This window comes from Glycine soja, chromosome 16 (genome assembly GCF_004193775.1).
Source record: "Glycine soja cultivar W05 chromosome 16, ASM419377v2, whole genome shotgun sequence".
NCBI classification, from domain to species: domain Eukaryota; kingdom Viridiplantae; phylum Streptophyta; class Magnoliopsida; order Fabales; family Fabaceae; genus Glycine; species Glycine soja.
In genome coordinates, this window is record NC_041017.1 from 13,967,806 (window position 1) to 13,984,024 (window position 16,219).

Below are 16,219 nucleotides of genomic sequence, written 5' to 3' on the forward strand. Positions count from 1 at the left end.
AACCTTATCTTATGTAAAAGAAAGATAAAAAATATAAAATCCTACCTATATGAGTTGAAGAAGAAAAAAAATCATCCCTTATATAGAAAATATTAAAAATAAAATCTAATAAATGTTAAAGAAAAAAAGAAAAATAAATATTAAAAGTTAAAAATAATATTTTAAAAAAACTCTACTTCAACTAACACTACTAAAAAAAATTTGTTAATCAAACAGACAAAAATAATTTTGACTAGTAAAAAAATTAAAAATTAACTGAAATATTTTGTGAAATATAACCAAAATAACGCTCCAAAAAAAATTTAAAATTATTATAAAAATATTTATTTACTAAATAATTAAATTACTTTTTCATCTAGTAAAAAAAATTAAAAATTAATTAAATTATCTTATCAAATATAACCAATATCACAATATAAATTATTTTCATAAATATAAAATATAATTTATACTTATAAAAATATTTATTTATTATGAATTTTAATTAGAATAAAATTCATATATTTAGAAGTATCTATTTATGATAAAATTTAGTTATATAAAATAAATATTTATTCTGTACAATTTACAAGCTAAAATACTTTTATGTGTGTAATATATGTATATATCTGAAATAAACAAAAAATTAGATAGTTAAATTAAATTAAATGCTTTTAAAAATTAAAAAAAAATTTATTAGGTGTTGAATATTTCTTAGTAATGTACATTTTTAAAAATTAAAAAAAGTATCCAAAAAGGAAATGGGAGGAAACCGAGACCCGAAACCGGTTTGAAATGCATAGTAGGAGGGGCAAGACATAATAGGTTTTATGGAGGGTTTAGAGGCGGCTGGCTGGGCTGGATGTTTGTCTCAGATCTTTACCATAAACATAACATTTGCCTCTGTCTCTAAGGTCCATAATGTGGACGAACTTGGCCAAGCGAGCTTCCTCAACCCTAAGGAATAACTTCCGTGTTTCTTCTTTATCTCCGAGATTTTGTAAGCCCCAAACATGTAAAACATTTCAGGGTTTCCCTGAAGTCGGGGTGAGTCAGTCCAAGTTTGTGTTTCACGAGGGTTTTTCTTGTTCTTCTTCTTGGTCGTGGTCTTGGATGGTGCTGGGCAGAGGTCATGCTAGCGTTGCGGAGGCTATTGAGTCGACGGACACCGAAGATGACTACGATGAGGTTCAGAAATTGTTGGAGGAAATGGCGAAGGCAGAACACAAAGTGGACAGCAGCAGCTACAAGTACAAGTTGCTGAAGAGGAGGCAGATAGAATCGGAGACGGAGGCGTGGGCAGAAGCAGCAAGAGAGTACGGGGAACTGTTGGAGGACATGCGTGACAAGAAGCTTGCTCCCAATTTGCCGTACATGAAGTCACTCTTTCTGGGTTGGTTTGAGCCCCTAAGAAATGCAATTCTCGCTGATCAAGACCTTTGCAAGGATAGCAAGTGCAGGATGAGCCATGCTCCTTATTTCAATGACTTGCCCGCTGACATGATGGCTGTGGTCACCATGCACAAGTTGATGGCCTTGTTGATGACCAATGCTAATGGGGTTGGCACCGCTCGGGTCATTCAAGCCGCTTGTCAAATAGGTGAAGCTGTTGAGAACGAGGTATATCATTATCTTCAGTAAAAAGTGTTTGATTCCAGTTTTTATTGTTCTACTTGGACGTTGCTATCGCGAATTCACAATATCCAAGGGTTTATTAACTTAAATTCTAACCTTGTATGTATGTGGATCAGGCTAGGATATACCAATTTATGAAGAGGGAGAAGGAGAACAAATCATCTCATCTTGCACCGGTAGAACAAAGTGGAAAACTGACCGAAGAGAACGGGGAAATGGAACAAAAGCAGAGCAGACTTCGGAAAAGAGTTGCTGGTTTGATGAAAAAACAGAAGAAGCTACAAGCGATGGGAATAATCGGGAGACAAGATGATTGGAAAACTTGGGGACAAGAAGCTCAAGTAAAGGTTTGTAATGATTGTATTTGTACCAATGAACAGGGAAAGTTTCTTCTGTTTGTATTACAATGTATTTATGTATTTATTGTAAATACCAGGTTGGTTCTCGATTGATGCAACTGTTAATAGAAACAGCCTACATTCAACCGCCTACCAATCAGATTGGAGATGGTCCACCAGATATCCACCCTGCATTTAGACATACCCTTAGAACACTTTCAAATGAGTCACAGTGAGATTGATAGCACATTTTCACAATCAATGTCTATAAATTTGAACAATTTGTTTTTCTTTCTTAAATAATGGATGCTTTCTACTTGACTAGGAGGGAAACTAGGAGATATGGTGTTATTGAATGTGATCCTCTGGTGCAAAATGGCCTTGAAAAGTCTGTAAGTAACTCTAGAGAATGTTTGTACTTGAATTCATGTCCACATTTCATTAAGAGGGTTATTAGGCAGAATTATTATGGTCTTGTACTTTCAGCTATACATTTGTTTTCTCATGCTCAAGGTCATGAGATTGATGCTAACATCATAATGTGTTTATACTGACAGGCAAGGCACATGGTCATCCCCTATATGCCAATGTTGGTGCCACCTATAAACTGGACAGGGTACTGCAAATGTTTATACAATTCATTTTTTTTATTGTAAAGATTTAAATTTTTTCTTTCTATTTCATCTTAGTGCACTTGCCTTGTATAATGCCTACAATTTTGATAGTATAATTTGAATCATATGAACAAGTTCAAACATCTCATTACTTTGTTGTATGCTTTACTAAATTTATTTTTATGATGAGAACATATTGACATGAAGCTTGGAATTGTGAGTTATGACTAAGTTCTGTTATGTTTATTGCAATATTTTTGTAGGTATGACAAAGGAGCATACTTGTTTTTGCCATCGTATGTTATGAGAGTACATGGAGCAAAGCAGCAACGTGAAGCAGTTAAGAGGGCTCCCAAGAGTCAACTTGATCCTGTTTTTGAGGTTGGGATATTCTTTTCTAAAATGTATGTGCATTTGTAAGTCTGTTTGTGGTCTGCAGTTAATAGTTGTTGAAATTAATTCTGGTATTATTGTGTAACTAGGCCCTTAATACCCTTGGCAATACCAAATGGAGGGTAAACAAAAGGGTGCTCTGTGTGATAGATCAAATATGGGCTAATGGAGGACGCCTGGCTGATTTGGTGGATCGTGAAAATGTGAGTACTAAACAAACTTTCTTGCTAAATCTATCTGTTTGACTCCTAGATTCTCTCAAAACATAACCCATTATACTGGAAGAAATGATCTTCAAGTGTTTGAGTTGTGTAAAGGTGTCTGCTTAATTGTCTAAGCCAACAAAAAATCATTTTTAAATTGAAAACCTAATAAGAAGTGTTGGGCAAGTGTTGAACAAGTGTTGGTGTTCAAAACGTGTCTGACACAGTGACACTTCAGACATGGAAAGTGTCTGTGGTTCATAGGTTTTTGGATATCCGACAGCTTCAAGAGCCCAGTCAGACCTTCTTCAGAGACTTCTTTTGTGAAAGCAGAGCCCACTTTAGATCGGGAACTCTGATTCCATATGAGAAAATAAGGGAATTTTCTGAATGTGCTTGAGTGTTTTCCACTCAACTTCCTAAGAAAAGGAATTTTCAAGAGAACAATTAAAATATCATAACTTCCTAAGATACATTAAACTCAGCTAAACACTAACTAAGCTACTTGGAAGGGCAATAAACATTAAATACTCCTATTTCCAACAGATTTCTCTAATGTTTTTGTTGCAGCACCCCCCACCCCACCCCACCCCACCCCACGTAAAAATTCCAGAATCTTCCTTTGTTGGAAAGATGCTTTAATAGCTGTCTAAGGCTTCCAGCATCTTCAATGTGATGGGGTGTATTCACCACATCACCCAGATATATGACCTAAGTAGTGCTTATAATAAGGCCTAGGTGGTTCTCACCTTACAAGCTGGTATTCTGAGGTTGAGTTATTAGCCCAAATTCTAAGATCCTTTATTATTCCACAAAAGAAAAAAGAAAAGATTGAACAGGTCTTGAAAGAGACCTGAAACCTTCCCCCAAATTCTCACTGTTTCCCTATTTCCCCTAGATCTTTACACACAAAAAGGCATTTTTCAAACTTAAAATTATATGTTAAATTATTAATCCTAACATGGATGAAACAATCCTTAAATATTTTAATGAAGTGAATATTCACAATCTTATATCCTAAATTTCAGAAAATGTTGAATGCTTGTGTCTTGGTTATTTTGTATGTGCCTCCGAAATTATTTTTCTTTAAGTGCAATTTTCCATTTCAGTGGTGCCTCTTCATTTTCCATGGCTTTTTGATTGAGTTATCGTTTTATCTTAAAGGTTCCTAGCCCTAAGGAACCAGATACAATAGATGAAGCAGAAATCCGAAAATGGAAGTGGAAAGTCAAAGCTGTGAAAAAGGAGAATAGCGAGAGACATTCACAGCGATGTGACATAGAACTTAAACTTGCTGTAAGAAATCTCCTTCCCCTGAAGAGATTGAGTTATATATCAAATGCTTTCCAGGTGATGTTGCATTCTTCATTGTTGCACTGGCTTTTTTCGCTGTAGGTTGCTCGAAAGATGAAGGATGAAGAAGCCTTCTATTATCCTCACAATCTTGATTTTCGAGGGCGAGCTTATCCCATGCACCCATATTTGAATCATCTTGGTTCTGATTTATGCCGAGGCATACTTGAGTTTGCAGAGGGACGTTCACTAGGGAAGTCAGGCTTGCGCTGGTTAAAAATACATCTTGCAAATTTGTATGCTGGTGGTGTCGACAAGTTATCTTATGATGGCCGAATATCATTTACTGAGAACCACCTGGATGATATATTTGATTCTGCAGACAGGCCTCTTGAAGGAAAACACTGGTGGTTGCAAGCAGAGGATCCTTTTCAGTGCTTGGCGGCATGCATCAATCTTTCGGAAGCATTGAGAAGCCCAACTCCTGAGACTACCATTTCTCATATGCCAGTACACCAGGTACCTTGTGTGAGATGTCAGAAATTGCTATTTGGGAACAAATATATTGACTGATTTTGCATTTTATAATTAAAAGGAAAACCAAGCTACTATTTTAGATTGACATTTTTTCATCTAAACTGGAACAGTATGATAATTTCTTTCTGAAACAGGCATTAGCGGGAGGCTGAAGGCCTTTAAATTGGAGTTCTATCTGAATGGCATATATTTATATAGAAGTTTTTTTCATTTCCCTATTGGGAGAAACATGTAATATAATACTGCATTACTCACATGGTAGTTAAGAATGTGTCAATTATAATAATCACATCACAAGGCAGATTCTTATTTGTTTTACTTGTTTTTATTAAACTCTGTTTACTTGGATGTTTGCCCATGGCACATTTCAAAATTGAGTTGTGACAAATATCTAATCAATATCAATATTACATGTAAAATTATATTATAGCCGTATTTTCTTCTTGCATACTTGTCTCCATCAACATTGTGTTCATTCAATGAATAAGAACTTGAGCTTTCATTCAGTCCTACCTTGGAATATGTAATTGAAAACCCTGGCTGGTTTGGGCTTGGCTTGTTTTATAGCAAGCCTGGATGAGGTAATGCTCGATCATAATGCAAGGTTTTCAGGTATCCAATACCTTATTAATTTCAGAATTCAACAAAGTTGGTATACTTAAACTGCATCCCAAAACAGTATTGCTATGACATTTACGAGTCACTCACCATGAGCATGCATGCTGATGAAGTTGAGACTTGAAGGCCACTAATTGACGCTTTAATATTTCTCTACAGTCTCCTCATTTTAACTTTTCTCCATACTTGCTAGGATGGTTCATGCAATGGCTTGCAACACTATGCAGCACTTGGGAGGGACAAGGTAAAATGAACATCTAACTTTCTGTTTCATATTTTATTTTTCCAAGTTTTGGTTTGCATTTAGTGTATATCAGATAGGGTGGGAATTATATAGGAGTTTGATAAATGTTTAGTTGCAATGTTCTTTATGCCACAAATCTCATGATCCCACAATGACTATAACTATGGCCAAAGTGTAGAGCTTATAAAGGTTGGACAATGTTCACCTTATGAGCTAAATTTTGAGGTTGAGTTAGTCCCAACTCAAATTCAAGAAAAGTGAACCCTTCATGCGAAAATGGTTTTTTTAAAGCTCCTTTGTGTGATCTGTGAGAGTAAGACTTCATTTGTTGCATTTGATTGGTATTCAGTATAAGTTGATTGAGAGTATTAAAATATTATTAGTTTTACGTTTCTTTATTATTTTGTCTCAACTTCTTGAAAATTTCAGATTCATGCTAGAGACTGAAACCAATGAAATGCATTGAGCTAGTTCATTTTACAATTAACATAGTTCTTTGTGTATTTTATATGAATTTACATTTTATAGTGATTGCCAAAATAAAATTGACCTAAAGTAGAATTTGTCACCAGTCAAACTCAGATATTTTCCTTCACTTAGTTTGGAAGTGATATATCAAATTCAATAATATGGATTTTGAGGTAGTACTTGAAATCTGTTGAAGTTGGGACACTGAAATCATTTATGTCGCTATTGCTGGCTCAGTTCAGCATGCTACTGCTAGAGGGTTTTCTAGAAGATCGGGGGCAAATATAAGTATTTGAGAGGGAGGAAGAAAGCAAGGGAGGCCTAGGGATGGCAATGAGTAAGGTCTGGGTAGGGTCCTATAGTACCCACCCCCATACCCGTGTTTTTTTTTTTTAAATACCCATACTCAGCCCCATACCTGCACGGGTAATAATTTTAATCCCTACCCCCGTATCCACTCCGTGACCTGCACTTATGTATAAAGTTAATAAATCAATAAAAATATATTAAATAAAAAATTACTACAAGTAAATTAAAATTTCACTCCTAAATAATCCAAACATATCATTAAAAGCATTAACACATAATATACAAACAAACAAACATAACATTGATTGATCCAAACTTAAGTCATAAATAACCAACATTACAAAGATAAGTCATTAAATAGGTATAAATCTCCACTACTAATTTGAAGCACCAAATAACACAAATATCAGTTCACAATTGAAAGTCCATCTCAAAAGAACTTGTCAATAAAATCCTAAATTTATACATAAAAGTAAATAATAATTCAATATTCTTAAATAAAATGCGAAACAAATTTAATATAGGTATGTTGAATTGAGATTCTCTACTCTGTTAAATTGTTATTGTTAGTTATCAAATTAGAAAAACATAATTACTTTTTTTTGCAAAAGAGTATATATATAATATAAATTATTTACATAAGTAACATATTTTAATTACATTTTTTTATAAGCAAAACTAATTTATAATATTATAAAGGGATTAGTACAAGTGGTACTGATATATGTACTTTGTGTCCCTACTATTTGAAGACCTATGGAAACCTAATTCAAGCTATATTGCAAGAATTAACACTCCATAGGTGTGAATTAGTAAAGACATCCTTCCATCAAATACCTATCGGACAATCCCCCCTGATTACAAAACCCAACCCTTATGTTGCTTGCCCATGAGTGAAATGGAATATCAAATCCTTTTTCCAAATGTTTGAGCCAACTCCAGCAGAAGAAAATTGCATCCTCCATCAGGTTTTGACCATTAAACCTTTCATTTGCAAATACAATTCTGTTTCGATGAAACCAAATCCACCAAGTTAAAGCAGTCCACCATATTTGCCATTACTGAGAGATAATACCCTTGAGATATCCATGGCAATGTTGAAGGAAATGGTCTCTAGGTGATTTTGGGAAAACAGCCTCTATATTCAGCCAAGTCAATGATTCCCACCAAAGAGGCAATATTCTGTCACAATTAAAGAATAAGTGGGATCTCCTCCTCATTCGATCTGCAGAAAGGGCACAGGATATCATTCAGGTCCACATTCTTCCTTCTCAGATTAACCTTTGTTGGTAGTCTCTCTCGGATCAATCTCCAAATGAAATGAGACACGTTACTTGGAATTTTGAGCTTCCAAACTTGCTTAAATACCTCATCAAAATTGTCTTCTGACAATTGGGATGCTAACTCTTTGTAAGCACTTCCCACTGTGTAACCCCACAAGGGTCTAGCCTCCACCCCCAACTATCCTACGGATTAACTTGCACTGTCACAGCCTAAATATCCTCCATGAATTTTGCAAATGTATCCACTTCCACTTTCCTAAAAACCCTTCTCCACTATAGGCACCATTCCCATCCTCCTGCTGTTGCAATCCCCATCTGCTGAATTGAATTCTGTTGCTGCTGAGATATACTGTATATACGAGAGTATTTTTCTGCCAGCGACTTCCCATCAGTCAGCCAAGCATCTTCCCACAATTTAACCTTTGTTCCACTTCCAATTTTCCATTCTATGCCGCTCTTGAACCAACCCCCTCCCCAGAAGCATTACAAACATGTCTTAAATCCCGCCACTAGATTGAATCAGAGGTATTTGATCTTGATTCATCCTGACTTCTCCATCTCCCATATTTGGAATCCAAACCCTCGCCCATAATTCTCCCTTATGATGGAAAAGGTTTCAATGCCATTTCCCAAGTAGAGCGCAATTGAACTTTGTTATATCCCGAACCCCCAACCCACCTTTCTCCTTTGGAAGACAAATTATCTCCCTAAGCAATCTTCCTTTGGTCTGAATTTTCATCCCATAAGAACCATCGTTGCAGCCTCACCAATTTGATGGCCACGTTCTTTGGGACCCTGAAAAAAGAAAGAAAGAAAAAACAGGGATTGAATTTAAAGCTGACTTTATAAGAGTGATCCTTCCCCCAAAAGATAGATGTCTTTGGTTCCACTTTGATAGTTTTCTCTCAAATCTCTCAACTATAGGGTCTCATATCACACTACGCTTTGGGTTTGCCTCAATAGGGATACCCAAATACAAGAAGGGAATGGCCAATACTCTGCAACTAAGGTAATTTGCCGCATTTTGAATCCGCTGATGTGACTTGCTAATTGCCCTGAATTTACTTTTAGCAAAATTTATCCTCAACCCAGACACTAATTCAAAGCTTCTCATCAAGACCTTGATTGCTTTTACATTCTACAATGATGCTTTCCCAAAGAAAATTGTGTCATCAACATACTGGAGTAAGCTAATGTCCGCCTCATCCTTTCCTATCTTAATCCCTTCATAGGGCTTCTGTTCCTGGGCTTCTCTCATCAAGCTAGGAAGCCCCTCGGCTACAATGTTGAACAAGAAAGGAGTCAGTGGGTCTCCTTGCCTTAGACCTCTCTCAAGAGTAAATTCATCTTAGGACTACCATTTACCAGGATTGATATTGAGGTTGACTTCAAGCATCCTTCAATCCACTTAATTCATTTGGCGCAAAAGCCCATTCAATTCATCATGTAATAAAGAAAATCCCAGCTCACAGAGTCATAGGCCTTTTCATAGTCTACTTTAAAGACCAAGCAACTCTTATTGCGTCTCTTTGCTTCTTCTACAGCTTTGCTAGCTACAACCACACTATGTAGTAGCTGCCTACCCTCCATAAAAGTAGATTGATGTTCATCGATGATACAAGGAAGCACCTTCTTAAGCCTGTTAGACAGCACTTTTGCGACAATTTTGTTGATACAACCTATCAAGGAGATAGGTCTGTAATCATTGAGGCCTTGTGGGTCATTTACTTTAGGGATCAACGCTAGAAAAGACACATAGCTTCCTTTTGGAAAAACTCCATTGGCATGAAATTCATTTAGGAATCTAAGCACATTTGGTTTTAGGAGATCACAAAATTGTTTGATAAAATTAAAGTTCAGTCCATCTGGTCCAGGCCTTTTCGTACTATCACAATTCCGGATTGCTGCCCTAACTTCATCCTCTTTGAAACGAGCCACCAACAAAGCATTATGCTGCTGATCAATGGACTTGAATCTAACCCCATCCAGCCTCAGTCTCTCCCTCTCAGGTTCCTGAAATCTCCTTTTGAAAAATAGCCTAGTCTCCTCTTTAACTCGACCTGGTTCATGAATCCAGCACCCTTCAACATTCACCCCTGTAAGCATGTTATAACGCCACTTCCAATTTACAGTCGAGTGAAAATATCTAGAGTTGCAATCCCCTTCCTTAATCCATCTCATAGTTGTCAATACCGGCGTAGCAGAGCGGAGCGGCCGATCCCAAAAGCGGGATGACCGCTATTCTAATGTTTTTTTTTTTATATTTGTTAAATAATTAATAATATATATATGTTCGAAAACAAAAATATAAATATATATATATATATATATAAAAGTTTTTAATATTATAAAATTATGATATTATTATATTTATTTAATATTATTTCTATATTATTTAATTATTAACATTATTATTATATATTAATATTGTTTGGCTACCATTTAATTAGATATGTTAAACTTTAAAACAAAAATATAAATATATAAATAATTAATAATATATATATGTTCGAAAACAAAAATATATATATAAGTTTTTAATATTATAAAATTAATATTATTATATTTATTTAATATTATTTCTATATTATTTAATTATTAACATTATTATTATATATTGATATTGTTTGGCTACCATTTAACTAGATATGTTAAAACAAAAATATAAATATACAAATAATTAATAATATATATATATATATATATATGTTCGAAAACAAAAATATAAATATATATATATATACATAAGATTTTAATATTATAAAATTATGATATTATTATATTTATTTATTATTATTTCTATATTATTTAATTATTAACGTTATTATTATATATTAATATTGTTTGGCTACAATTTAACTAGATATGTTAAACTTTAAAACAAATATATATATATATATATAAGTTTTTAATATTATAAAATTATGATATTATTATATTTATTTAATATTATTTCTATATTATTTAATTATTAACATTATTATTATATATTAATATTGTTTGCCTTTACGTAAGCCAACCTTAGTGGTATATATGTTTTTTTCTTGAATCCCTTAATGGTATATTAAAATTGCGCCGCACAGAGCCCTCTCTCTCTCGCCCTCCCTCCCTCCCTCCCTCTCTCTCTTCCCTCTTTCTCTCTGGAAGAACAAAGCAGACGAAGCAACACAGAACAGAACCTCTAGTGCTTCGAAGTAGCGGCGTGAAAAACAGCTCCGCAAACCCGCACCGCTCCGCCATGCTCCGCCGCGATAGCGACCGCGACCCGAAACTGTGTCGCTACACACGTGTCCGTCGCGAATGGGTGCCGCTCCGCTCCGCCCCGCCGCTATAGCGGCCGCTATTTCCGCAACCCGCACCGCTCCGCCATGCTCCGCCGCGATAGCGGCCGCTCCAGCCACGACCCGAAACCGTGTCGCTACACACGTGTCCGTCGCGAATGGGTGCCGCTCCGCTCTGCCCCGCTGCTATAGCGGCCGCTACGGCCGCTATTGACAACTATGATCCATCTTGATCTTGGATAAAACTGATCTTGCTGCCCACCATAACTCCTCTTGTAGTTGCCTTCGTAATTTTTGATCTTCCTCATTCAGCTACCTTCCATCTCCTTTTTCCAGATTATTGAGCTCAACTTCCACTTTTTTTAATTTCTGTTGAGCATCTCCAAAGTGATTTGTATTCGAATCTTATACTCTCTGCTTTAGCTTCTTAAACTTTTCTTTTAGGACAGATGCCCCCAGCCAAATACAGAACTGTCCATCCAGCAGTCTTGAACTATCTTCCTGAAAGATTTATCTTGCATCCAGCAGTCAAGAAACCTAAAAGGCTTGGGTCCCCAGTCAGCAGAAGAGGATCGCAACAGGATTGGACAATGATCGGAGAAATTATGATCCAATATAATTTGAATTCTGTCTTACCATTTGCAGAACCCATCAGCCGAGACAAGGACCCTATTAATTTTGCTTTTTGCTCTCATTTTGTCTGTACCAAGTGAATTTTCTCCCAACACTAGGTACATCGTCAACATCCAAGTCAATAATCCAATCATTGAATTCCTTCATGCTGCCCCCATTCTGACTCCTTTCACACACTCCTACTCTTTCAGATTGCCTTCTAATGCAATTGAAGTCCCTTAAAATTCACCATAAACCCCCATTGTTGGCAGCTCTAAGTAGTTTGACTTCATCCCATAGAATTCTTTTGGAAGCTATGTCACACGGGGAGTAGATATTGATTATAGTCACTTTTCCACCATCCCCAGCCCAAGTACCTTCCAAATATATGTAACCATTGCCCGTCACCTTCTTTTCCATTTTGAAAGTTGCATCACTCCAGATACACAATAATCCCCCTGCATTATTAATTGCTGGCTGTAATTTCCACCTTCAACATCTCCCTACAAAGCTTGACATAAAGTTTTGTCTATGGCTTCCTTCTTAATCTCCTGTAGGCATAACATATCTACTTACTCTTTTTCGCACCAGTTTTCTTATAGATGCCCATTTTAAACTCCTCCCCAAACCTCTTACGTTGTAGGTTACAATCTTCATGAATCACCTACGTTGCTTCCCTTCCTCTGATTTATGCCCTGGTCCCTTTCCTCCATGTTGATCAGTGTTCCTAGAATCGTTCCCTAATGTTTGCTGAAATTGACTCCTATGTTTTTTGCCATTTCCAAGGTATTTACTGTCTTTTTTAGTAATTCACAGCTTCTTGATGTTGAAGCTGAAATTGTTGATGTTGTGGCCTTTTTATCCTTGGAGTTTCCTTCCCACATGACAACTTCCTTCAGCCCGATACCTGTTTTCTGTTTAGGGGATGCTGAGTGGGTGTATTTTAAAGAGTTATACCCAAGCCTCTTGTGTACACCTTCCATTTTTTATTGGGCCCATTCAGCTGGAGGCCCAAATCCTTGAACTCCTTTTTTATCCCCAACAAAATTTTTTTCGGTGTTGCCCGAGCCTGCTTTGTCTTTTTTGCTATGCTGTATTGGTTCCCACTTCTCCCTATGCAGCCCTTTTAATCCAAAATCTTTCTGGCTATGTGGGACCCGTTCGTCCCCTTTCTTGCTCTTTTTATTGAACTTTTGTCCCTCCTCACCCTAAAACGCTGCACCTGCTTCCCCTATATGGTTACTTTCTGCTGCCATATTTTGCTTTCTGCTATTCTCCTTGTCCCCCTCCTGCTGTTCTGTAGTGTCAACCTTCTTTGTACACATATAGTCTCACCTAAATCGCAGTGGGTGGGTCCACGAGTTGGTGAATAGTCTCTGCTGTCTACATTGTTGACCGTTGTTGCAGAGTGTGGGTAATACCCAGCAGACAATAATTGCATTCCACAGTCCATAGCCCTTGCGTCTCCCTCAGCATCCGAGACATTGTTTGATGCTGGAGTCTTGCCGTCCTCCTGATCTTCCTCCGACTGGATGTTGAATCCTAAGTCGCTCCACTCTGATGATATTTCTTCAGATGATTCTTTGTAATCCCCTCTGTTACAGTTGCAGCTGTGAGACCCACAACTTATCTCCTCTACAATCTTAACCGTGTGCGCAACCCCATTGATGAATGCTGTAATTGTGATTTATCATAGGGAGCTATGGTGTTTTTATTAGGACACTGCCCTATCCAATCTGTGGAGCTCTCCTACATCTTCATCAACATCCATCACTTCCCCAATCCCCTGCACGATCTTTGTGATGGTTTCCGGATCCCAAGCATGAAGAGGAATCCCCCAGCACATCACCCAAACCAGTTTGAAACCAGCCCTCAGAGAGGGACTCCATTTCTCCAGCGTGTGGAACATCGACAGGCCACTTTCGATTCCTTTTTTACACATCTGTTCTGCTCGAGTCAGAGAGTCCCATAAGAAACACCATGTCTCCACCAATGTATTTTGGTTTTATCTCTTCACCTCCATCCCATATAAATTCTAAGGTAGATGATAACAGTAAGAGCTAGAATTTAAAACTTCTGGCTACTGAACTGTAAGACTTACTGCCTTACCAGATATTTTAATTACATTAATATATAATATATATGACCTGTGCGGGGTGAGGTGGGTTATAGTACCTGCACCCATCCCTGCAAAAAATTGTGGGTAAATACCCGCTCCCATCCCTAGCCCCAATAAGCGGGTAATTACTCTCCCCTCTTGCGGATATTTTTGCGGGTAACCGTTGGGTCTGGGTCCACTTTGTGAGCAAACCAACTAATTTCAATTTACACTAGTTTAATTTCCTGTTCATTTATCATGTGTTGTTGTATATGTATAATCTAACTAGAGAATGAAACGGTTTGGATTTTTTACTTAGTTTTCGTTGTACTGAGGATAGTATGTTTTTGCTATTGTTTGATATCAGATTTAGAGAACAGAGAAAATAAGAGAAAAGAAAACATTGAGAACAGAAAAAGGAAAAAATGATATTATTAATTCTGAAAAAGTTAATCTTTAATGCAGTTACAAAGGAGGTATTTATAAAACTCTAGACCTTGAAGCTAATCACAAACTAACTAACAGAATTCTGTTAAGTAACAAACAACTAACTAACAGAATTCTGTTAGTGAAAGAAAAGTAGTTAGTTGTCTAACTGTCCTGCAATAACTGTTTTTAACAGTTATTTTTATACATTCATTCTAATAGATATTCGGATGCTTCGAAAATTGGGACCATGCACACTTAAGAATAATCACTCTCTTTATAAATATTAATGACAGCACCTTTCATTTTATTGATTCCTCTTAAATTAATCACTTTAAATTCAAAATTATATCCACTCTATCATATAGTAGACATGTAGACTAATTTTTCTTTTTGTAGTTTGGGCATGGCAAAATTGTCTTAGTTCAGTTCCCTCTTTTCCTTTTTTTTTTAATTCTGCCTCACCATCAATTTGCTGCTCTTATTTTTTTGAAGTTGGGAGCTGCTGCAGTCAATCTTGTTGGTGGAGACCAGCCTGCTGATGTTTACTCAGGAATTGCTGCCAGGTAATTATCACTAACGTTTCTAAAGCTAGTCTGATCATTGAGATATAGGCATTGGTGGTTCATTGTTTATTGGTTGAGCTGTGATTGAAAGGATGATAATTACACACACACATGTAAATTGTTAAATAAAAAGCAAATCAGAGGCATATTGTGCTGAAACCGTGTGTATGAATACACCACATATGAGAGTTTATATAGGCTTATTGTATTTATTATACATAAATAGAGGATATTCAGTTTCCTCTATATAAGAAATTATATGCCTATAAACTACATTTATTGCAATGAATTCATAATATTATATTTTGATTCTCAACACTCCCCTCATGCTGGAGCATATAAGTCATATGTGCCCAGCTTGTTTCAAATATAACCACTTATTGGTCCCCTTTGAGACTTTGTGAAGATATTTGCTAAATGATCACTAGAGTTGACAAAACTTGTGGTAATGTCCTTTGGCTCGATCTTCTCTCTAATGAAATGACAATCAACCTCAATATGTTTGGTCCTCTCATGGAAGATTGGATTGGAGGCGATATGTAGAGTTTCTTGATTGTCACATATGTCATTGCGTAGTTTCATTGACCTCTCTACAAAGCTGTTTCAGCCATGAGTTCACGAGTTACTAATGCCATGGTCCTGTATTCTGCTTCAACACTTGATCTTGCTTTCCCAAGATACTAAGTTTCTACCAATCAGCACACAATACCCAGATATGGATCGTCTATCACTAGGTGAGTCAGACCAATAGGCATTTGAGTAGCCAACTACCTGAGCATGTCCCATATCTTCATAAATGAGGCCTTTGCTTGGAGCATTCTTAATTTCAGGATTTGGATAATTGCATCCTGATGATCCTGGCTGGGAAAGTTCAGGAATTGGCTTACCACACTTATGCAAAGGCAATATTTGGACAAGTGACTAAGATAGTTCAACTTTCCAACCACAACAAATGAGTTAATACAATCATCAAGTCATAGGAATAATGGTTCAAAACACTAAATTTTGGATGCAATGTCTTGCACATGTTGTGCTCAATGGTGGTATGGCACTTAGTGCCATCTTCCTACTCTTGATGCCATTGATCTACGCTTAGCACCATTTGACAGTCTTGCGCTAGATGCTTTGTGTAGGTATGACACTCAGCCCTACTTCCTGGCACTCAACCTAACTCATTAGGGGCTCAACCCAACTTGGGTCAACTTCTTCCTCAATTTTGCTCAAATTGAGGAATCGTGGTTCCACATCCTCCATGGACATTAAATGCATTATGGGTGAGTTTCCCTTCCAATTCCTTTGTATCTCTTGGTTCAAGACCTTGG

General features: G+C 36.6%; 1 protein-coding gene across 1 annotated transcript in view; it reads left to right on the forward strand.

Annotated features, from left to right (window-relative positions):
- The first annotated feature begins 799 nt into the window (after nucleotides 1-799).
- LOC114391283 (DNA-directed RNA polymerase 1B, mitochondrial-like) overlaps nucleotides 800-16,219 on the forward strand; it is a 45,110-nt gene continuing 29,690 nt past the window's right edge. Inside the window, exons 1-11 of the mRNA XM_028352370.1 lie at nucleotides 800-1,599; nucleotides 1,731-1,961; nucleotides 2,051-2,184; nucleotides 2,278-2,344; nucleotides 2,510-2,568; nucleotides 2,830-2,947; nucleotides 3,049-3,162; nucleotides 4,327-4,458; nucleotides 4,558-4,974; nucleotides 5,804-5,854; nucleotides 14,827-14,897. Of these exons, the coding sequence (XP_028208171.1) occupies nucleotides 901-1,599; nucleotides 1,731-1,961; nucleotides 2,051-2,184; nucleotides 2,278-2,344; nucleotides 2,510-2,568; nucleotides 2,830-2,947; nucleotides 3,049-3,162; nucleotides 4,327-4,458; nucleotides 4,558-4,974; nucleotides 5,804-5,854; nucleotides 14,827-14,897 (2,093 nt within the window). The 5' untranslated portion in view covers nucleotides 800-900. The remainder of the gene's footprint in view (nucleotides 1,600-1,730; nucleotides 1,962-2,050; nucleotides 2,185-2,277; nucleotides 2,345-2,509; nucleotides 2,569-2,829; nucleotides 2,948-3,048; nucleotides 3,163-4,326; nucleotides 4,459-4,557; nucleotides 4,975-5,803; nucleotides 5,855-14,826; nucleotides 14,898-16,219) is intronic.